Source organism: Salarias fasciatus, chromosome 19 (assembly GCF_902148845.1).
Source record: "Salarias fasciatus chromosome 19, fSalaFa1.1, whole genome shotgun sequence".
Lineage (NCBI taxonomy): Eukaryota > Metazoa > Chordata > Actinopteri > Blenniiformes > Blenniidae > Salarias > Salarias fasciatus.
Genome location: NC_043763.1, coordinates 15002242 through 15026738, shown reverse-complemented (window position 1 = coordinate 15026738; position 24497 = coordinate 15002242). Strand labels below are relative to the sequence as shown.

General features: G+C 42.5%; 1 protein-coding gene across 1 annotated transcript in view; it reads left to right on the top strand.

Moving 5' to 3' along the window:
- The first annotated feature begins 7904 nt into the window (after window positions 1–7904).
- syne3 (spectrin repeat containing, nuclear envelope family member 3) overlaps window positions 7905–24497 on the top strand; it is a 28572-nt gene continuing 11979 nt past the window's right edge. The window contains exons 1-7 of the mRNA XM_030117282.1: window positions 7905–7984; window positions 10645–10796; window positions 12588–12760; window positions 13518–13827; window positions 18045–18200; window positions 18431–18781; window positions 21803–21939. Coding sequence (XP_029973142.1) covers window positions 10653–10796; window positions 12588–12760; window positions 13518–13827; window positions 18045–18200; window positions 18431–18781; window positions 21803–21939 — 1271 coding nt within the window. The 5' untranslated portion in view covers window positions 7905–7984; window positions 10645–10652. The remainder of the gene's footprint in view (window positions 7985–10644; window positions 10797–12587; window positions 12761–13517; window positions 13828–18044; window positions 18201–18430; window positions 18782–21802; window positions 21940–24497) is intronic.

Sequence of the window (24497 nt, the reverse complement as noted above, 5' to 3'; positions counted from 1 at the left end):
AACCCGACACCCATGTGTCCCGCTCGCCTGCCCGACGGACTCAACCGCGCGCAACCCTACGGTGGGGGGGGGGGGGGGGGGGGGGGGGGGGGGGGGACCGATCGACAAATGGATGGACAGCACTGTGTCCAGAAACTTCAGCCAGCTGAGATACTTCACTGTTAAAGCTACTGATGACAAACGACCGGTCGGTGAATTCGTCCACATCTACAGTTGGGTTCATTCTGAATTTCAAGGTCGTGCTGACTCAAACACAAAAAGAATTGATGACTATATGGGAACGGTGAATAAAATGTGGAAATCGTGGCTTGATTGATGTGTTTATTTTTAAGAAGTTATATTTCTCTGCAGTGATATTTGACTCAGGATTCACAGAGTCAGACAATTCTTTCAAAAAAAAAAAAAAGATGTACTGCAACTGAGTTTTTTAATCTTTTCAGAAACAATCTAATCTGGTGTGTCATTAAGGGACTCACGTTCCAGATATTAGTCAGAACAAAAAGGATGTTTCTATGGAGACGATAGACAGAAAGAAGGATAACAAGCCAAAATCTGAGAATGAGTGAAAGAGGTAATGTAATGCATCCATGGAGAAGCAACTAAATGACTACTCTAATAAGAGCACATGCAGCGGGGAAAAGAATATAAAGAGTATAATCATCAAAATGCTATTTCTTGTGTCGCACTTTGTAGATTGAACATGCTTTACATGATCGATCCAATTTACTACTGATATCATCTTGGGATTTGTTGCCTTGCCTAAGGACGCTGCAATACAAGGACAAGAGAATACGGAATCCAGCAAGCAACCTTGGGATTTAAAGCTAACCTGCTCAACTAACTAACTGAGCCATATGTCCCTGTACTAAGAAACACAACCAGAAAACACGAGATGAGACACACAAAACAAAGAAAATGTGCAAAAATCTAACAAAATTACCAACACGTTATAGCTTCGGTATTTTGAATATGACTGTCGGCAGTTGCAGGTTAAATACAGACCATTTTGTTCTAAAAACCTTGAAATTCAATAATTAGATTGGATTCGTGAGACTAATTTACAGTGAAAAAAGCTCCTGTTAATGCGCGATTCCCACAACAGTGACATGAAATGTCCATCTTCAGTTCTGAATTCACCTGGAGGAAGTTACTCTTGGAGCAGCAGCTCTTTTATGTTTCTTTCTTTTTTTCATGCTCCTTTCTAACAACCAATTGCCTCATGTAGTGTTTCTCATCTGTTCTGTCTTCAGGATCTACCATCATTCCCTTAAAGACAAGGCAAGAGACTCACACTTTGTTCTCGACTTTTCAAACTTAGCGTTATGAAATTATGCTGCAATTTGAAGCTGACAGACCAGAGTAGAACATCACAGCATGCCAACACAAAAAAAACAACTTAGACAAGATAGTAAACCAAAATAACCAGCAAGATTCCATGTCAGTAACAGAAGTATTTTCTGAACTTTTCAACAAACACTGCATTCTTCAAATGGTCAGAAACTACCAGTTGAGAATCACTGAGCCTACATTTAAAACCAGATCGATCCAAGATTGCATCAACTAAAACTTTTCATTTCCTCCATTTTAAGTTGAAAGGTTTCCGTGTATTATCCAAGCTGCAGCCTGCTGCAACCAAATCTTCAACGTCTACTTCTGCTGAGTCGTCAGTGAGAGGCGACATGCGGTCCGAAAGTAATATTTCCTTTTCAGCTGTAATGTTAGCAGTCAGAAGTGATGTGAATGTGGAGGCTCATGGTGATGAACCTGAAGAGAATCGCCGGCTCAGCAGCTTCCCTCAGCTCTGCACAACTTACACTTCACTGTTACACTAACTTTACTTTTTACCTTTTACGCCACCTAAGTAAAAACAAATGTTTAAAAAAATCTTTAGGATTGAACTCTATACAAATAGGTGAAGATGCTTTAAACACAAATTGTACATTTTTATCCAACGAAATCATTTGAAAAGTGAGAAACAGACCAATATTGTACTTTTTATTTCTACTCACTAATAAGCAGGAAATAGATTAAAAGAAGGCAATTGAAATACATTCTGACATATATTTTATATGAATTCAAAGCTCAAGAATGCTCCATGGGAAAAGATTTCTCAGTGGGTGTTTCTAAAGTATTTAATCATCATGAACAAAACACTAAAAACATCCCAGAGAAGACACACTTTTCTTATGTTTTCCACATTTGAGCTGCTATCACTGTATTATTGTTTGTTTTGGAGGAAACGTATTATAAATAAGTTACTTAGTTTTTTTTTCTTCCCTCTTATCAACACAATTACAGAAGGAGGAAAATAGAGCTCATTGTTCCATTCCATTCCTTTTTTCTTCTCTTTGCATTGTATTTTTTTTTTCTCCAGCCAGCATATCAAACTAAGACATTCAAGCAAAGACTAATTTTACGCATACAGTATTGTCAGTATTGTATTCAGGAACAGAAAGGGGGGTATTCCTGTGCCTCATCCTCAAAAACAAACAGCGGCAAATATAGAGACTTCGCTACTAAATGGCCCGAAGCTTTCGGCAGGCTCACCTCAGAAGGGATTGAAGACAAAACTCGCCTGCAGATGAATGCTAATGTCGTCTCGTGTCTGCTGGGTCTGTAAACATGCAGTGTCAAGTGTTGGTTTTCATCTTCATCTTGCAGTACACTACCTTCTTGTGAAGAAAGGAGAAAGGAAAAAAAAAGGCTCATTACAGTGGCACCTGTTTCCTCACACTGCTTCTCTCTATTCTTACCGTACTTGCAGTTTGCCCATTTCCACAGTATTTTCGGCAGAAAGGAAAGCACTTTTCGATTTCAGCCCAGATTGGTGATTTTTTTTTTTTGTGTGCTCTCACTTCAGTTCAATGTAGGATGGGCTCAATGAGGAAATCTGAATATGAGAGAGTTACAAAAGATCCTGGTGAATGAAACGGATATGATGGTCTGATTCAAAACTTGAGCGACATCAAAAATGTAACTCTGAAAACAGAGATAAAACTCACAAAATGTTAGATATTTGCAACCTAAAGCTCATGCTGCTGTGATTTCACATTATAAAAGCTGAAATGCAGTTGTAAACAGTGGTGGGCAAATCACAGCAAAATATTTCTCTCTTGCAGAAAATACAGCATAGTAACATAAAATTCCTCATCTCTTTACTTCAGAAGTGGCTGTTTTTTTTTTTTTCCTTTTTACTTCACACCACTATGCATAATTTTTTTTTGTATTTTGTGTTCTGCTCTTGATGGGGCTACAGTATGCTTATTTACATGAGTGGCTGTAAAAGAAAGAAATAAACAAGCACAAAGATATCAGAGTATTGAGCGTGTATTGTGTCAGTTACAGCCTTAAATTGACGCCTCATGCTGTTCACATGTCTGCCGAGACTTGGCATTCCACTCTTCTTCAAGGAACGTGCTCAGGTCACAGAGGTTCATGGGTGAAAGGTCATGACCCTCAACAGAACTGCTCGAGGTCTGCTACTGGAGAAAGTGCCTGCTCAGGTCACTCAGGGTGACTAAACCTCACTGTTATCTCCTCCAATAGGGAAAAATTCAGAGACAAAAAAAATACAATATATGAACATTATTAAAAAGGCCTGGTGAGATTAAAAAAATGCCCTTTACTTGTTTTGTTTCCAAATTAAAAAAAGAAGAGTGTGGAGTTTATTGACATCTGCATTGTGGAGGGGAAAATGTATTACTCTCTTGCGGTGATTAAAGATAATCCATGAGCGGACAAGACAGAACACATCAATAAATGTATTTTAGATTTCAAGGAGAGATGCCAACTGTCAAGAGTGAAACTTCAGCATTAAACTATGAATCACATTTACATGCTGCGAAGACTTTGTCTATTGATAACTTGCATTTTTTGAGCTATTTGATATACATTCTAATAAATGTTGTCAATTGCTGTTTATGTTCTTAAAAGAGATTAATTAATTAATGAATCAATGTGATTTCTTCTCAGATTGTTTTATGAATAAGGCATGTTGGGAAAAGCGTCCGACTCTCAGCTTTGAGCAGGAACTGGAAATGGTGATCATCCCTTCTTCATTTACTTGTAAATAGAGGTCTGCCGGCGAAGGCAGCCAATTCGCAGACACAAGGTGGGCTCAATATTTGTATTAAGAGTGGAAAATAACAGAGTGCCTTTTTCTTTTCTTTTTTTTTTTTGTTTCTTTGGCGGAACAGCGGAGCTGAGAAATGATCCATAGTTTGCAGTCACCTGTGAAGCACAATCACTCAGCCCTGAGAAGGCAGACAAAGTGTAATTTTGTTTTTTATGATATATCAGAACGGAGCGTCTGTCAGCATCTGAGTGCCCTAAATGTGGAACTGCAGAGAGGCACAAACAGGTGCTCATGAATATGTAACACCTGAATGCCCTGAAATAGACCTGCTTGTGGGCGAAGTGAATGCTGAAAGGAGAAGCGGCTCACTTTTTTGACTTGCCAGTGGCAACGCAGTCATCATCAGAGCTCCTCAATGGGCTGCGATCCGCTCACAAGGTGAATGTCCTGACATTTTAGCAGCCCTGCTTATCATGAGACGGAAACGTTCCGTCTTGAATTTTTTAAAGGGGGTATCCGCGGCGGACGCAGAGAGTGTGTTATTGGGCGCTGTAAACAAAGTCACGGCCAAATTTTTTTCTTCCCGCTGTTCTGCACAGCAGCACATTTAATGAATGTTAATATGATGAAACCAAGTTATGAAGATGTATTAACATTTACATTGGGTAGTTTGCGTGCTAATATTTTGTAATGGGTGTAGAGATTAGCGCTCCCGTCTCACAGGAAGAAGACCTGGGGCGGCATTCGGATCAGTTCTATGCGAAGTTTGCATATTCTTCATCGTCTGCTGCTAATTTGTTTATGCACTTTGCGACGGAGACTCATGACTCTAAACTGCCCGTAGATGTTAATATGAGTGTATCTGTATCCCTCTGTCAACTTGTTCAGGGTGTGCCTTGTATTCACCCATATTCAGGGATCAGCCCCGGCGCTCTTTGACCCCAAACTGGATGAACTGGTTTAGAAGTTGGACGGATGAAGGGATAAGCCTCCATCCATGCGACGTCTGATGTGTGGTCATGTGACCACAACCGTCACGTCACTCTTATCTTCATATAATTCTGAGCATTGCTCTAGTTTGTGGTGAACTTGTGCCTTCGCCAAACTGACTGTGAGTTTGACTTGACTGTCAGTGCAGCTGCTTCCCGAAACACTCCTGTGAAGCACTTCTGCCTGCGAGACAGAGTCTGGGTACAAGCTGAGTCAGGTGATGAAGTGGAGACCTGTCCACGGTGTACCCTACGCATACCAAATGTTCCCTGGAATAAATTCCAGCTCCCCGCGACCCCGACTGAAGTAAAGTGCAGAGCACAGCAGATGAACCGAGGGACAGTACTAAATCCTACAGGAAGAGTGGATATCGATTGTTCTTTATGGGCATTTTACAAAACACAGAGTGAAAAAAACACTATTTGATGATTGCACCGAATGACGATTATGGGAGTAATTAAAGAGAGAGAAAGAGATTATCTGCATAATTGGAAAAATACTGCAAATGCATCAGAATCTAGTGTGTGTGTGAGAGAGCAAATGAGAGAAAAAGCAAGTGATAGAGAGAGATAATATAGAGAAATTTCAAGTGAAGTGATGTGTACAAACAGCATTTAATATTCCACTAAATAACACCAGCATGCAAAAATACCAAAAAACAGAATTACACGGAAACATTGCACAGTATACCCCATACAAGACGCCTCCGGGTACACCTGATAGTCGTACAGGTATAGAGGCGCCTCTTCATCTCACACAGACTGTCATGGTGTTGATGTTTTCCACTGCTGTCCTCCCCTCCCCTCGTCTTCCTTCCACACACACCGCTGTCGCTGCCGCTCAGTGTTTTGGCTCTGTGTGAGAAGGACCTCTTGAGTACGCGTGCGGAGCGGCTCTGAGACAGCAGCCTGGTTCTGGTGATTGCGATGTGAAGCAACACCGTAGCGCCGTGACCCAGATGAAGGTTGGAGATGAAAGGACCCCTGGAGTCCAGACACTGGTGGTACTGGAAGCAGAGTAGTGGGTGGCTGATAGAAATTTTAGAGAGCCTCTCCCGAAAAGCTTTTGTCTCAGCAGGATGTTTGCTTTGCTCATTTTTTTTTTGGAAGGAATTGTGATTAAGAAAGAGAATAAGTGAAAGATAAAACAATTTATTCATTAAGAGTCTCGTTTTGGTACGGTGATGTAATAGAACTGAAACAAAGATCAGTATGTATCAGTACTGAAACAAAATCATGTATGTAACAGATGTGATGGAGGCAGCTAAAAACACCTCGATCATGTCTTTTAAACAATCCATTCTAGTGACACACATATGCTTTTTGTCACATGGACCTGACTTTACTTTGAATTAAAAAAGACACTGACTTGACGACTGTTTGAGCACAGAGATGTTAATATTTCCTCCAATCCATCATGACAATGTTAGATTTAAAGAAATGGCATAAATAAAGAAAATGACTGAGCAGAAATATTAAAAAATGGCTCTTGGTTGGCGACCTGAGGTTACTCTGAATCATTACTCAACATGGCAAAAGGCGGAACTGGTCAATGTTTAATGGTGGTTTAGTCAGAAGATTCCTTTCATGAATTGTTTCCTTTGTGGTGCTGCATGGAAAGTGGGCTGCAACTGTTGCTGTCGGCTGAACCAATGGGGGCGAATTTCCACAGCGCGCCTTGCAGTTTGAAAGAGGGCAGAGGGAAGCTTTGACTCATCAGCAGCTGCTTTGAATTTGTTCCTCCTTCTAGTTCAAGCTGGTCTGCTGATGAGTTCAGGTGCCATCAGTACAGTATGATTACACAGTATGAACCGCCCGGAACAGATCTGACCTCAGACTTACAATGTAAAGAATGAAAAAAAAAAAAAAAAAGTGAAATGTGCTTTTAATCAATGAAATGTCCTACTTTTAGAAAAGTAGAATTCAGTATCCTCCCTTATCTGACAGATTAAAGCATTTTAACATCTTTTTGTTAGAAGCCTGAAGAATGCTGAGTGGATATATTTGGGACTGCTCAAGAATCTCCATTCAAATATAAGTGAGCTTAAGTTTTATTGCTGTTCCCATATAATAAAATGCCAGTATGTATTGTTTGTAGTGTTTTCTTTGCCATTCCATTATCATATTATACTGACATCCTTGATGCAAAACCAAGACTTATTCATAAAAATAATGAGATATGATATAAATTAAATATTTTAGATTATCAAGAGGTATTTATGTATTTCAGTATATATAAGCTCTATTACTCAGTCACTCATCTTCTGTACTGTTTATCCTGTTCATGGTCGAGGGGAGCTGGAGCCAAACCCAGCTGCTCATGGGCAAAGGCAGGGTACATCCAGGACAGGTCGCCAGTCCACCACAGGGTCAACAGACAGACACAGACACAGACACAAACACACTATCACATTTACATCTAGGAAATATCAAGTGTCACAAGTTAACAAGCATGATTTTAGACTGTGGGAGGAAACCAGAGTGAGGCAAAAGCACCCTGAGTCTCCAGTGCGAAGTGTACCTTATCCTAATCCATAGTTTCCATTTCACATTATATTATGAATCCTGGATTTAATCATGCTTTGCTAAATATAAGGTGTTGATAAAAAGGTAAGTCACAGGGAAATTATAGCATATTGTAACATAATAGAAAAGCAGAAACTATATACTAATAAAGGATAATGTAATGCACAGTGATGGTTCTTTTTTAAATGTCTGTGTTGGATGTCTTTTAGTTTTTGGATGTTGAGCACTTTCTTTCCGAGGCGTCCGTGAAGGCAGCATGACGGGCTGCGTGTGGACTCCAGTCCCCGGCGGCCTCGGATCCGCTTCCTGTTTGTCTTAACTTTCCAACCCGGGACAGACAGCAGCGCAGCGGCACACACTCTCTGCTTCCCCTCACCTGATGAGCCACACAGCCGTAAGTGCTTTTATTCTCAGTAAAAGGCTTCACGCGGGCGCGCGCCGCGACTCAGTTAGCTTGATGGTAGCAGGACAGTCTGTAGCAGCAGACACGGATAAAAACCCTCGAAGTTACAGCGGCTCCTGATTGAAACGCTCCAAATATCGACTCCTGTTGGTACAAATATGAGTTAACGCGTATTGTTTCGCCTCCAACACTGGCGTGAATTGACGCTATACTGACGCAGGCTCCTCGCCTTCACACAATATTAGCATGTAGGCGGCTGAAAGCAGCTGGAAGTTGTGTCTGCAAGTTTGACTACCTGTAAAAATATCGGTGCGGGTCGCTGAATGGGAACAGGAGCCGCGTTTAGCCTGTAAGCTAACCAGAAAGAGAGAGCGTTTCCTCTGTCATGGATTAAAGTTAGCTTTAACCTTAATGCGAGTTTACGGCGCAAGCTGTCAAAGTGCTGGAGGAGGGGCCTCCTCCTCCTCCTCCTGACAGCCGCCGTGAGCCGCTGACCAGCAGCTCCCATCGCTGCGGGACGTGCTGTGTTTGGGGGCGTCCGTGCAGGAAACTAGCAACTTTGTCCTTTACGAGTTTGGAGTGTGTACAAGACAATAACTAACATATAATCCATCCTTGCATAATCTAAAGAAAGATGGAAAGTGGGGGTTCTGGGTTTGATTGCTTTCAGGTGTGTTTTCCTAATTGGAACCGTTGCAGCCAATGGTAAATAGACTACAATGGTGCAGTATCGCTGTTTAGTACTTTTACAGTCACTCACACCTTTGGGCTCAATGTTTGGGGATTATTTTTTTGCTCTTTAACATATGGACAGGATGAGCTGTGGGAATGAACCATGAAGTTTGTTCACATGGCAGCTCCTCCTCACTTCACCTGGAGAAAGCTGCCAAGTCTGTGTAGATTGGAATTTATGAGGTTCCAGTTAACCTTAAATGCACTCTCAGTCACAGCCAATAATGTTTCATTGGCTGTTTCATTTATCTTGAAATTCCAAATGTTCCATGTTCATGTGATCGTACTTAACACAATTCATCCTCACATGATCTAAAGAAGGACAGTTAATCTTCACTTGTATTATTTACTTATCGTGAGTCAGAAATCCCCACTTCCCAATCGCCCAAGAATGCACCGTTAGTTGTAGCTAATAAATAGTGTAATGTAGCTGGACATTCACAAATTTATCTGTTGAAAAAGTCCAACATCAGAGTTTGAAATGTTCACTTGAGTGTTTGATAGTCCTTACTGAAATTGTGAAATTTCCAGTCACTCTTGAGCACACCATTACTTGTAGCTGTTAGGATGAGTTTATTTGGATAAGGATCTGTTCATATGTATTTTTCAGAGATATACCAGTCTGAAAAGTCAGACTGCAGAGTTTCTATTGCAGCGTATCTACCAAACGCAGTTCATCCTCAATAATCTGAAGAAAAATGTCATGTAGTCACATCTGAGGGTGTGCTCAGGGAGCTGGGAACGTGGAAATGCAACAGCTGGAAAAGTCTAAGATGTAACATGACAATAAGAAACAAATCTAATCCTCACATAATCTGACAAAAATGACAAATGGAAATCTCAGAGTTAGATAGCTTTCAGTTGTAATCATGAACGCACCATCAGTTTCAGCTAAATCGCACACAAAGTGATGCTCAGCCTGAAAAAGAGCGGCGGTTCGTAGTAAAGCTGGAGGGGCAGATTAAGTGTTCAACGCTCTCCAAATCATTTGCATGTTTTTGAACTGTCACTTTTGATTTGTGTGTGTCCCCTTATAAAGCACACAGAGGAAAAACACTGGATCTGGAGCTGAGAACACAATACTATTAGGTGTTTTTTTTTTTTTTTTGTATTTTGCTGAAAAATTAACTACCGTTTACATAACCTGAGCAGTTAGTGCAACATCGTTTACATTTTAAAAACAAATTGAACATGTTTCTAATGTTTTTGTGAGGAATAAAGAATCAAGTAGCACCAAGATTCATTGAGCTGAGGAAAAAACATGCATGGGAAGAGAGGAATGCTGCGGCGGGGTAAAATGAGTCACTGTCAGGAAAATTGCCCATGCTGCCTGCATCTTATTTTTCCCTGGCAGAAAAGCCTCGGAGCCTCCCGTGGGCCTCTGAAATGCAAAAGTCCTCACTGGCATGCGTTTTATTGCAAACTCCTGACTTGTGCTGTCAGTCCTGAGGGCATTGTGAGCTTGTGCACAGTGCAGCTCCGCGCTGAATGGAGCCGAGACAATTTCTGGAGTTTCGCCACTACTCGTAACAGGACACGCAGGTTTTTTTCACACCTGTGGAATCCACAAGTCAGGGACTGCTAAGGAAAGTTACTATTAATTTGGGATTTCTGTCTCAGCGCCTGCCACTGATTTCCTTTTCTCATTATACCAAGGCTATAGGTTATGAAACCATGTGCAAAATGGTGAAAACAATATCAAGTTACCATACCTAACTCTACACTCTGAAGTTTCTTTGCTAGTTTCAGACAGTTTGTTTGATGTCCTTTGTCTGAAGAATATGTGCTGCACTTTCTATTGTTGATATTGTGGAGATGGGTTTGCGCCATTCCTCGGACTTCAAAGCGTGTGCCTCGGGCTGTTAGAATATGTCCCTACGTGTGTGTGCGCGTGCTGAGGTGGTTGTCTTGGTTTTCAGACCTCATCATGACACAGCAGGAGCAGCAGGACTTCAAGGAGAACCTGGAGGCGGCCCTCTCCTGGATGCGGGCCGTCCAGGAGAGGCTGAAAGCCAACGACAACACCCACGGGCCCCGGGATGCCTTGGAGGCGAGACTGAAGGAGACAGAGGTACAAGAGTCTGACCCTTCCCACCGTGATCTCTGTGTAGAGTGGAAATGGGCGCCGGGAAAATAATTGAAGACTTTCTGCGATTAGCAGTTTCATGCTGTCTTAGTTAAAAGAAAAAAGAAAAAAATAGATGAGGATTTTTTTTTTTTTTTTAAGATACATGCACAATTCCATGTCCTCAGTCCTAAAACCAGAAAAACAGACCCCACCTTTCCTGCCTCCTTTTATGATTGTTTGCTTCCTCTCTTTCATCCAAAGACGTTTCAATAAAATGAGACAGCGTACATGGAAGATTCTTTTCTTTTTACGATGACCTCCTCCCAGCATGTTTCCCCGACCATTCTTTTACCTTTTCTTGCATCCTTCTATCTCACGGTGATTTGATTGTGTTGTCCTTTGACAGACAGATCTGCCAAATCTTTGAAAGTAGTGTTTGTTGAACAAATAAATATACATTTGTGTAGCTTCAAATACATCAGGCAGCTCTCTCACTGAATTTTACATTGGAATAGGAAAACAAGAGGAAAAAACAGCAATCTCAACAATTCCACTTGATCGTTTTGGGGAATTGTGGAAGTGAAAACAGGAAGGAACCTAGAGCAGAGAGGTGGCGGCTATTTGCTTGGGACAGGATGGAGCTGGGGGACAGCAAGAGAGCAAGGAAGATGGCATCCAATGTAAACAAACAAGTGGACAGCAAGCTAATAAAAATGCTGCAGACCGATCGAAGAAATGCAAATAAATTCCAGGCTGCATCATCAGACGTAGCTCTAGGAAGGTACACAATTGGAGAGCTCACCGACAAACACCCAGTTAATGATGTGCAGGAAGAGATTTAAATCTGGTCCACATACAGCCCAGGTTTATCTGGAAAGCTTCAGACCAGTAAAGACATTTATCTTTCAATACCAGCTTCAAAAACTACCTTTGATTTCGATTTTAGTGCAAAGAAGTTAAAGTACATTATAATGGAAGTCATCGTTTATTCTATGTTTTTACAAAAAACCCTGATGTTTAAACTTAACGGCATTTCAACATTATACCGCACAAAAAAAGTTTTTGCTTCATTTCTAATTTTTATGCTGCTTTCAAGGTCAATCCATTGGCTGAAGAGAACTCTTTGGCAGTTTTGTTTGATGCTTTTTCTCCAAGATCCTCCAATAAGTCTGCATTCGGACAGTAACTGCTTATTGTTCAGCTGTCACTCCATAAACAGAAAGCTGTTGCATTTAATTCTCAAGCTTTCAAAAAGCCTGTTAAAAGAACCAGTCTGAAAGAGATGTGATCTTTCGTTTTGCACTTTGGATTAGTTTGACACTTTTCATGGATTTATAATGAGACTGATAATAACTATTTTTACTAGTGGTGTCCAATTCAAAGACTATTTTTTAAGTGTTGTTGTAAGCCAACTTGTTCCTGATTTTAGAGGTAACTCTTCAGCAAAACAGGGAAGTGTGACAGACCAGAAATTGTAGAAGTTGAAGGACAGGTTTGAGGTTCCTCATAGTGGTACCGCAGTCCAGTGACATGTGTATCGATTGTGTATGATGAGATAGTTACACTGATAAGTGTGAAAAACGAAATGTAACTTCAGTTTATTGTGAGATCAGAAGTAGAAAATTGCAGCTCATCTCTCTCCTTAATTTTTAACGTGACTAGCTGATCATCTGCTCAGCAATAAAACAGCTTGGGTCTTTCTATAGAGCCCCGTGGATTTCCACGATCCAAGAAGTACTTGTTTTTGATGGGTTTTTATAATTTCCCTGTTAACTGCTCAAAATTATTTTTCAGAAAATCCACCAGTCGGAGCATGAAGGTCGTGTAAAGATGGACAAGGCGCTGGTGGCAGGAGAGACTCTGCTGCAGAGCGGAGACGAGGAGCAGAGGAACCACATCCTCACAAAGCTCAAAGATATGAAGAGTCAGTGGGAGGAGACCAGTACCTATATCGTCCACTGCCACAGGTACTCCTGTGCCCACCGATGGGTACATTCACAGCTCAGCAGTTCATATTTTATTGTAGGAGAACAAACTGTTTTCATTTAGATTCTGTAAAGTCTGTTGACTTTCACAGTTGTTGCCTTCGTACAACAAATACAAAGACTCGATTTTTTATTTTTTTTTACCAGATGTAAAGTGAGCGGGCGTTATGTTTTTAAATGGAAGAGTTTTTTTTTTTTTTTCCACAGGATAAAGGCAAACTAAAAATTCTCTAGTGAGTCTCCACTTTGTTGTGGTGTCATTAAACATGAGCAGCCCCTCTATTAGCAGCAGCAGGAGTGAGTGCTCCATCTGTCAACACAGACGACGAACAAAGGCCCGCTCTGCACCCCGGACACCGCTGGATTAGAAAACCTCAGTGTGCAGCGATTGTTGTAGCAAGTTGGAGCAATTACTCGCACTAAAATGCGGCTCTGTGTTGTGTCTCAATTGTTCAAAATAGAAGAAATTGAAGAGGAACGGCTGAATCTGGAGCAGAGCAGCAACGTGCCTGCAATTGGAAATAAAGAAGTCAAACAAATGAAGGCTAAAAAACATGAAGTAATAGAATAAAAATTAAGAATGTTCTTTTTTAAGAAAGGTTTTTTTTTTTTTTTTCCCCAATGAACCCCTTTTGATGCAATTGCATTAGAAAATTCTATTCATGCTCTTGAGCTTACGAACTGAATATATTGCCCAGTCACCAGAACGTCTTTTCTCGCTGTTTCACCTCGAACACAGCCGCATCGAGTGGGTCTGGCTCCACTGGAGCGAGTATCTGAAGGCGTACGAGGAGTTCGAGCTGTGGCTGGCGAAGCAGCAGCGCGGCGTGGACGTTCAGACGGAGCTCCAGCTGGGAGTGAAGGAGAAGCTGTGGCAGGTGGACCAACAGAGGGTGGTGGTGAGCGACATCCACAGCCAGGCGGGGCTGCTGCAGAGGCTGCTGGACGAGGCGGCCGCGCTGCACAACCGGACCCAGGACCCCAGCGTGGACGACCAGGCCCAGATCAGGCTGCAGGAGGCCTACAATGAGGTCAAGGACAAAGCTGAGGTGAGGCGCGCATTCAGCGTGACGCTTCAAACATTAAGTCCTCTAGATGGCAGAATGCAACTTTTTAGATGCCCGGTTCCCCGAGAAAGAAGTACACAACAACAGCGATGGCGGCGAGCGGTGAACAGACAGAGGAGGAGCTCGTGAAAAAGATTGGTGCAACATCTATAAAAGCGGTCGGCAACTGGCGGCCCGTGGGCCACTTTTGGCCCGAAAACAATAATATCTGGCCCGCCAGATGATTTTGAGAATCTGAGGCAGCTGCTTCGCGAAGGCAGTAACACCGTCCATTACCCTGTCAGCATCAGCTCCTCCTGAACTGCCTTCACGATATTACCTGTGAAACGCATTGAAACCCTCTGGTTCAGTGAACAACCTGCTGCTTTCAGGGACACTTCGTAAAAGTAGCCTGCTGCTAGACGCCACAGGTGTCTCAGTCAGCCGTTAGCCACCGACAAACTAGCTGGCTTTGAACGATTCCTTCATGCTCCAACACAAGTCTCGCATTGAGCGTGACAGTCACGCGTTTCGGTGTTTTGTCACGCACTCACGCCACACATTGTGTTTCTCACGCTGAAAAAAAATACCGGTAAATTTGTCTGGTGCCCTGCTGCTGCTGCTATGGAACCGGGAGGAAACGCGTCTCCTACCCTGTCGATCAAAAAAGGAAAGGGGCGGGCTAAAATAGCGCAACAACCAATGAAAAAAAGCATTGCCATCACGTGAGTCTGCTACTGCGGGCTCCGCAGAGGTGGACAACTCTCCGTAGGGGGACAGGATGGGGGAGTGGGGGTGTCACTCTTTCCCGCATTCAAAACTTGAGAGCCCTGACATAATCAAGTTGCCGACCCCTCATCTGTAATCTGGACATGGTTTGGCTTCAAAGTAACTTGACTCGCACTTGAAGCAATTGAAGCGTTTACTAATGGTTTCTTCCTTATGTCTGTATTCTTGCTTGTGTTGTACGTCGCTTTGGACAAAAGCGTCTGCTAAATGAAATTGTAGAATTGTAGACTTATGCTATTTAATAGTATAAAAACTTCTTCCTGCTTCCATGCATTTACCATGTGCCATGGTAACGATTACCTAACTGTTATTTGTATATCAAATTATGCCGTGATATATACCGTCTACCATGTAAGGTTCAAATTATACCGTGATATAAATTTTAGGCCATATCGCCCAACCCTAATTTGCAGTGTCTCTGGGGTTTTCAGTGCTCCGTCTTGTGGCCAGGCTGGTTTCGTTCAAACTAGATGTGATATTTGCTCAGGTAACCGAGTATGATAGAATGTCTCAATGTTTAACTGCATCTTTCAAACAGGAAGGTTGAGAAACACCGGAAGTTGCATCGAAAGTGGAAACAGTCACTTTTGATACGATCTCCTCCTCCTCCGCCACGGTGCATTGGCTCGTACACACACAGCCGTTACGCGTTGTCATCCCGTTGAAGTTCAGCGAGTGGATTTGCAGAGGTGAAAAGGAAGCAGCAGTTACGGGCTCGAGGTTGAAAGGCTGAGACGTTTTCCTGAGAACATGTGTGGGCGGCGCCTCATCAGCAGCACACGCGAGTGTGTCGGTGGGATTTCAATTGAATTAGCTTTGGATGGCATTTTTATTCGAAGCGATCGTAGAGAATGTGACAACAAGTACCAGTTTGAATCAGGATCAATGATTTCAGAGTTAAATGAAATTTATTTGACTTCCCTCTTTGTGCCTCAGCCGCTCAGCTGCATGTAAAGCCGAGGTTAATGTTAATTAGAAGGATATTTACTTTTTGCCAGGCGCTGCAGAGGTTTCCTTTCAGAGTAGAGATTAGTCAACATTAAAAATACACGCAAGCTGCTTTTCTTCCCCATCAGTCACAGTGAAGATCCTCTTCCTCTTCATTTCTCGGACGCCTCTTTCAGACGTCAGCCACATTTAACCGCACAGGCGCATCCCGTCTCCGCTCGTATATTCATGTGTGCAAACCAGTCTGCTGGCAAAGCCCCGTTTCTGACTCCAGATGAGAAAGCTGGGATTTACAAAATGCTCTGCTCCCCCCCAACAAAGAATGCCACTGCAGGGATGAGTTTAAAAGAAAGAACAAGCTAAACAGTGTGTTTTTGTTTTGCTGCGAGTGGAACAAGTAAAACTTCTGTGTTAAAAGTTGCAGTCTCATGTGATATTTTGAGATCCAAGATCCAATTTGTTCTCTCTTCTGACTTTTAATCCTTCAGGCAAACTTTCTGAAGACAGGGACAATCTTATACAGTATTTCTCATGTTTTTGAAATTAAACTTTTCGACACTGTCAAGTACATTCAGAGTTTTTTTTTCTTCTTTTCTTTTTAGTATTGTGTAAATGTCACCTCAAATGAAAAAACACCAACATCCACAAAGTGAGGAATGTACTATTCTGAAACTTTCTTTCATCCTCCAAACATTATTTATTGACACAAGAATTCAGTGTTGGTACTTGCAGATTGCTGAGTTTTTTTTTTTTTTGTTTGTTTTTTTCCCCACACTGAAGAAAGTCTTTCGAACTATTTTTACCCTGCAGCATCACATTAACCTGTTAAAGCGAACTCATCCATCAATCGGCCACAACATAATGACCGCTGACAAGTGAAGTCAGCAGCAATGGAGGAGGACAAAATATGAAAGCATGAAGTTTTAAACAAGTCAAAGCTCATTGATGGTTGTTGTTCACTTGTTGTCACTTCACATATTGCAGAACATAAAGGTGTGCTTCAACGGATCAGTGCTGGTTTGACAACTAAACAGGAACACAGCCAATATTAGGCAGGTAGTCGTAATGTTATGGCTCGTTTTTGTTTTTGGTTAGTTTGGAAAAAAAAAAAAAAATCCTCAGTCTGGAACCGTAAAGCCTGTTTGAGTCTCGCCTCATACAGGAAAACAAAGACATTCAAGATGCGCATCCCAAAACATTGTAAATTATACAACCCGATGTTCAGGCAGCCCGAGCATCTTGTTCAAATTCATGTTTGGTGGTTTCACAGCAGAGAGGACATGGTGCAGTTGTGATATGCTCACCCTCTTCATCATTAATGCGTGTTTGTCACGTTCATATTCTGCGAGTGGATTTCCAAGCAGTAGTGAGAGTGACAGCTGGAGGACTGGACTGCAGACAGCTGCTGCATAACAAACTGCTTCTGTGTAGCGGTTCACAGTTCCCAGCATCACCTGCTGCCAGCTGTGACCCGTCCTGTCCTCGTGTCAAACGTGAGAAAATAGTGACACATGGGATCGTGCACTGCCGCACTTTGCCTCAGGTAGTGAATGCAACAAATCATGCACAAGTTGTGTGCAGTTTCAGGCGGTCATTAATCAGATCTCTCGTTACCTCAGTTTGACGCCGCAGCGAAATTTCTTTTGGGAAATAAAAATGATGAGACAAAAAGCGTTTTGTCTGTTATTATCCGACGGGTCGGAGGTGCAAATGTGAAAAGAGCTGGCAGAGAATTCATGTTCTTCATCTTCATCGCAGAGGGAGAACAAGCATCAATCATAGGCGGTTAAAACTAGATGACAGGACTGGTTAAAGCCGGTTCTGTATTTGATGACACAATAATATCTGCTGGAAAAAAAAAAAGTTGACGTTGTCATAACAAAGTATCTGCAGGCATCTGAAGGTGGAGTGATTAGGAGTGCAGTCAGGATGAAATTAAATTCTGATTAGAAAGAAACTGGAATGTCCTTGACGAACGTTGCAGCCACAGTTTTTCGACATGACACCAGCCGACCGCTCAGTTTGAGACTCAAGACATTTAGGGCACTTAAATGTGAGCAGAGATTTTTGCTGTCATAACAGTGTGAGCACTACATGGAAAAATGGGAGCGTAAGTGACACTTTGCATGAAGAGCAATATCAGGCCCTGGAAAAAAAAGAAAAACGTTGGGAGACTTGAGTCGTGCATGAAGCATTTCACTTGATATGATACTGAGTTTTGTGGTTGTATGTGAGCCTTTTTTTTTTTTTTTTTTTCCCATGTTCTTTTTTCTTTTATTATTATTTCTGCTACTCCAGGGTGGTTTGGGGTATTTTGCAGTTAGAGTGACAGACAGCAGAGAATACCCAGAAAGAATACGAATTGAGATTCAGACTCTTCACTTTACATCCGAATAAAGTTTGTGACACATTCTGAACAATGCAGTGCCAAAATAAAAAAAAAAAAAGAAAATAACCACAAGGTGTGTTTCCTGCTGTGCTAGGAGCGTCTGTCGCTGCTTCAGAAGATCGCTGAGGAACATCAGATGTACCAAAGCTGCGTGTATAAATTCCAGACCTGGCTACTCTCAAAAACCAAGGAGCTGACGGATCTGGTGGAGCGGGAGGGGACGGCAGAGGACAAGCTCAAAGCCTTGCAGGTGAAGACGCACTGAAATAGAATGAGGTTTCTGACTTTGCGGCGCACTCATGTGCACTGTGTGATATTTAGAGGAAGTGGAAGGGTGAAGACGGGGATTGAGTAATTGTTCTCTGCACGGTGACATTCAGACCTGTATTTGCATCGTTATCGTAGTTCTTTTCTGTAGTCGTGATTTAGGTATCATTGCACGTAACCAGCCTCATTGTCTGTGCCACCTCACCCCGTCAGGCTCTGGACGACAGCGTGGCCCGCGAGGAGAAGACCCTGCAGCACATCGAGGGGGTGGCGGAAGCCGTCAGGGCCAGCACGTCCCCCGCGGGAGCGGAGGTGGTGGTGGAGGAGGCCGAGGAGCTCCGGCTGGGCTGGCAGAGGCTGAGGCAGGGCCTCTGCGAGGCCGAGGACAGCCTGCACTCCAGCCTGGACTCTCACAGCCAGTACATGGCCCGCTGCCAGCGGCTGGGAGACGACATCGGCCGCCTCAGGGCGCTGCTGCAGGGACTGGACCGGGAGCTGGCTCAGACCCAGGAGTCCCGGGACGGCACCGAGGAGCAGATGGTGGGCCAGTGGAGGACATACACGGTAGGCTCATCCACATATCATTTGTATTGCAATCATTAGTATGATTGTGTGGCCGATCGACCACAAAATTATGACCACCAACAAGTAATGTGAATTGGTAGTTTTGATGCCTGCAGTGAGAATCTGCAATGTAAATAGTCATAAATATCAAGAAAAAATTGATTGAGAAGGTGTGTCAAAACCTTTGAAGGGTTATGTATAACAGGTACAAGTGAACACTTCAAGTGTTGGAAGAAGGAAAAATGGAAGAGCAGAGGACCTGAGTGAGTCTGACAAGGTGTTAAATTGTGACCTCTCGATGACTGGCTGAGAGCTTCTTCAAAACTGCAGCTCTTACGGTGCGTTCATGGTCTGCCAAGCTCAGTATCTGTCAGCAGAGGTCCAGGGAGGGAGAAAACTGCGATGCAATAACAGGATCACGGGTGGCCAAAGCTCACTGATGCACGGTGCGAGTGACGGTTGGCCCGTGTGATCGCACAACGCTGGACAAGCTAATATTAGTTCTGACAGTAAGGCGCACAGTACATCACAATCTAAACACGGACATGTACAGTTTGAGACAGGTGGTCATAATGCCAATTTTAAGGTCAACTGTTACCAAATGATTCACGTTATTTGTCAGGTTTTGTTTGTTTGTTTTCTATGCTCACTGCCAATGTTCCTCTCAGCCCAGCATGCCATCACAGTCTGAGCTGATTGGTTGTAACCCCTACAAACGAGGGTGTGTGTTTCTTACACGATGGGAGCATTTTTGTGGTCTAGTGCTCAGGTGGAAGCATTCCAGAGGGTTTTATATGGTTAAAGCACAGTATGTGACATGAACATAAACCTGCTCCTTAGCTGTCATTTGCACTGTGCTCAATATTAGTTTTATATATTCTGCTGCAGAACTACAATTATTGTTCTGTTCTGAATATATTTTATTTAATACATTTTCATGATGTTGGATTTTGGATTTTTACTTTATATTTTACACATCATCCCACTTCAACTGAGAATGAAAAACTGGAGCCTGGCATGTTTTGTTTTTCCCTGAAGGCCATGTTCATCATGTTTTCAGGTGTGTGAGAGTGTCTGTGTGTGTGTGTGTGTGCGCCTCAGCCTTCTTGTTAACGGGATATCTGAGAAGCACCTGGAGGGAATTTTTTTCCCATCTTCTCCAGACATGTTCACCTTCACATCAGATATTCAGAGAAATGGGACGAATGTGACCTCTGAGCTACAAACTCTCTGTGTCAGCAGCAGCAGCAGCCACTCAAGATGTTTTACGGCATTTTTGACTATTTGACAGTGGCGGATGCTCAGTGACACATTCCAGCAATAAAAACACCAGGATTTTTTTTTTCCCCTTCAGTTACAGTTTTGGATCCTTTTTCTTACACAGTTGCCAGCTCCACTGAAACACTTTGCCCTCGATCTGTCCACTTTCATGTCTGCTTTCTTTCTGGCTGCTGTTTTCTTTGGCTGCTTTCATTGAAGTCCTGCTGTCATTTCGAAAGCTCCCGTCACTGCTTGTCCTCAGGAGATCGCTCCTCCTCCTGTGGACTTTTGGAGGTGATTAAAACATATGTGTGCTGTCCTTACAAGATGAGTCTTGTCCAGATTTTTGTTTGTCTTGTGGGATTAGGTTTTGGAGCCCATCTCGCAGGCCTCGGGGTATTCAGCCCTGTCACTGGAGCTGCTTTATCCCTTGTTTGAATTCCCCGAATGTGTCAGATGGGTGTGGTGGAGTTAGAAGCGCATCATTGTTTGTATTTGTTGCCTGTTGACTGCGACATAGACGCTGCGTGAGTTAGTAATTACTTATAGCCAGCGTGGGATTAGCAGGGTTTTTATTTGTGTTGCTTTGTTCTATTGTTATTCCAGTGTGTCTCAGCCTCCATTTATGTCTTGGAATCAGCTCGATATTACTGACACTGGGTTTGGTTTAAACACGCAGATCACCCAACTTTAGAATTTGACTTGTTTTATGTGGTGAATATAATGAAGAAAAATTAAATCTTACATTTCTCCAGTCAGGTTATTGGGTATTTTCCATGAGACCCCTCTCACTGTAATGTTCTCGTGGTTTTGACACTGGCAGACAGGAGCCGGAGCTTTCTCCTGTAGATTCCAGAAAGTGTCTTATTATGTTTTTGCTCAAAAATGCGCAGCTCCCCTCAGTAAGCAAAGCCAGGAGCCACTCATGTGATTTAGCATCCAACCCAAAAGGAGTCCAGGCTCAAGTTGGGAACCACTGGTCCTCAAAGACTAAGAAAAATTAAAGACGTTTTATACTGACACCCTCTTGATCGCCCTGGAGCGTTTTACTTCCAGCAAATTATTCTACAATTTGGTCGAAATCCCTCTCTAGTTATTTGAATTCACCGAGCATATCTATTTATTCTCTCTAGTACTGCTGTGTTGGTGCGCCGCACTGCAAACTGAAAATAAGCCACGAGGGAATTGTCCGCGGACATGCCAAATGAAATTATACCCAATCACAGATCTGTGGACGAGCGTAATAAGATTTCTGCAGAGTTCCTTGGCTTCAGCCTCTCCCAGAGAGACGATGTCTGACGTCGCTGGAGCGGTATATGACCACTTATTAAGATATAATTACGCCCAGACTCGTGCTCGCCTCAGAAGGTTGTGGTCTTACAAGCAAATGAGGTTTGCTGATTGTGTTTTTACATCTGTGACTCTTTCATTAAGTAGAATGACCATTTATATGTAAATATGAGTTTATTTGGTCATGTTCCGCGCAGCTGATGTATTACTGCTGTTGCCATATTATCCTCCCCTGACTCCAAAACACCCCTTAAGCCTGCTTTTATTTATGGTCAGAAGGGATGAACGTGAAACAATGACTCAGCAAGATCAAATCTGTTTGTTGTAATGAAGTCGTGGTCTGTGCAGGGCTCCAGCTCCCCGAGGCCGTCCGTCAGATAAAGTGTATATGGATAATGAATGCATGGCCGGGTTTGCGGCCGCATCGACTCGAGCTAATTTTGGCTGTGCTCTCCGTGCGTTCCGTTGCAGGGTGTGAAGAATACTCTGACAGGAGAGGAATCCCAAGTGGAACTTCTGAAGGCTCAGCTCAAAGAGCTCTTCAGGTTCTCCGAGGACTCGCACCACCTTTCCGACGACGTCCTCGCCGTCGTCAAAGAACATCAGAGGTATGTGGCCGGGGAGAGTTCGGCAGACTCAAACAAGAGCACATTTCGGCGAGTGAAAGAATCTTGCTGTGACTGGCCATCAGGGAGAGGGTATGAATGATATTACATTTACTTTCTTGAATATTTCACATAAATTCTTAAAGAGCTCTCTGTGATCAGGCAGGGGGTGGAACATGGCCCGTCTCAGATTTTAATGATACTGGGTTTAATGGCTCCTTAAATAGATTGAAGAAATGGGGTAAAGTCTATTTTGGTCAAAATATTATTTTTTTGGGGGGGTAAAATGCAAGTTTCAAAATAAGGCCTTGGAATTCGCCAAAAAATGGCTCCTATTGAAGTCTTTTGAACCTCCTGTTCTCACTGCGCAGCACCCAGGGTGAAGATTTTACAATGTGTTCGTGTAATATGTCTCCTCAACTTTCAAAATGAAGAAGCCGTTCTGTGGAACTTTTTCTCTGTACAACTGGAAATGCAGTGCCAGTTTTATTAGTTTTTAATCAATGCTGATGTGAAAAGTGTAAATTACATTAAATTTGCACCATTTGTTTTGAATTGTTAAGAGATCAAATGATAACACAGGTTGGCCGAATCTCCTTCAGACTGAGTGACCTGTGCTGTAGATGTTCCTGAAGATTGGTGTCAAGGTGGCAGAATTTACTAGAAGGTGTTTTCACTGCATCATTGACTGGTGAGGAGCAATAGACAAGACGGCAGGCGCCCCGAATTTTAGGGTCACAGGACCTCATTCTTCAGAAATTAGTTTCTAGAATCAAATAAGCTCCTAAATGAGCAAATGTTCTCAATGACAGCCAAAAGATATATTAGATAGATAGATAGATAGATATATAAAACTTTATTAATCTCCCAAGGGAGAAATTCCGGTGTCCAGCAGCACACAGATCATGCAAATAATAAATAACAACAGTACAGTAAATACAAGTGCTCGGATTGTACTTAGTTTGGCTCAGGCACACCTGTTATACAGCCTGATTGCTGAGGGGATGAACGACCTCTTGAAGCGCTCAGTTCTGCAGCGCAATGACAGGAGCCTGTTACTCCGCTCACTTTTTTGAGCTGCAACTGTGTCGTGCAGTGGGTGTTTGGAGTTCCTCAAGATACTCTGCATTAGAGCCCCCATCCTCCTCTCCAAGACTGCTCCAACAGAGTCCACCTTCCTCCCCATCACAGACACACACCTCCTGATCAGTCTGTCCAGCCGATTGCTGTCTCTTTTTGTCATGCTGCTACCCCAACAGACAACCCCAAAGAAAACAGCACTTGCAACAACAGACTGGTAGAAAATGTACAGCATGTCACCACACACGTCAAAGGATTTAAGTCTCCTCAGGAAAAACAGCCTGCTCTGTCCCTTCTTATACAGGGCCCGGGCCTGCTCCGACCAGTCCAGTTTGTGGTCAAGGTGCACACCCAAGTATTTGTAGGTGTGAACAACCTCAATACTCTCTCCGTCGATGATGACAGGTTGATGAGAGGGCTTCCTGCCAAAGTCAATGATCATCTCCTTCGTCTTCGAGGTGTTCAGAATAAGACCATTGTCCCTGCTCCAGGTGGTGAATCCCGCGATGAGCTCCCTGTACTCTTTTTCATCCCTACCCTTCACACATGCCAAACATATTGTATGTTTTATCATTTTAAGTTATGGACTTGAAACCCCAATAAGATTTGAACTCAGCACCCTCAAAGTAGAGCGTGTCAGTCAGAATATTGCACTTTTCTGCTCAGCTGAAAATGCAAAGATTTCTTTAACTTGAAATTTGTGGGTAATTTTCAATTGTCCCGCTGTTTGATAACCCATAATAGTTCAAAATAAATGGTGCAAATTTAAAGTAATTTATACTTTTCACAACACAAATGATGAGAGGTAATTAAACTGGTCACATGGAGCTATTATCTGATTAATCCGTGTGAAACGTATTTGGTGGCCGTTTTGGATGTGATCTTGAATTTTATTGCTTCCATACTGAGATGTTAATTTTGGGAGTTCAGGAATTGTGTTAGTTTAGTTTGTTTCATGCATTTTGAAGATATAAAAACAAGTCAACCATACTGAACAAAATTTTCATTTACGTGAATGAAATTCAGCAGAAGGAAAAATAAACGCTGTGCCCCCTTTTTCTGATTCAATCCTTTTTTAGTTTTAAAAAAAACAACAAAAACAGGAAGTTGAAAACACCTCAATTTAACATGAACTCCAATGGGAGCCATTTTTAGGCAGATTCCTTGCCTTATATTGAAAGTGCCATTTTACCCCTTGATAAACTTTTGTGACCTTCAATCAGTTTAAGGAGTCATTAAACTCAGTATAATTAAAGTCCGAGATGTGATATTTTCAAGACAAACACAGACCCCAGAGAGAGTTTAGCTCCTGAACACACAGTTTACCACTCTTTATGGTCGAGTTAGGTCAGTTCCTTTGGAATGAAGTATTAACTGAATTGTTTTTGTAATACTGTTTCTAATTTGAAGTTAGAAAGACCCATTAAAATAAAAAAATAAAAAAAAATAGAAAATCTCTATCGCAGAAGAGATCTGTCCTG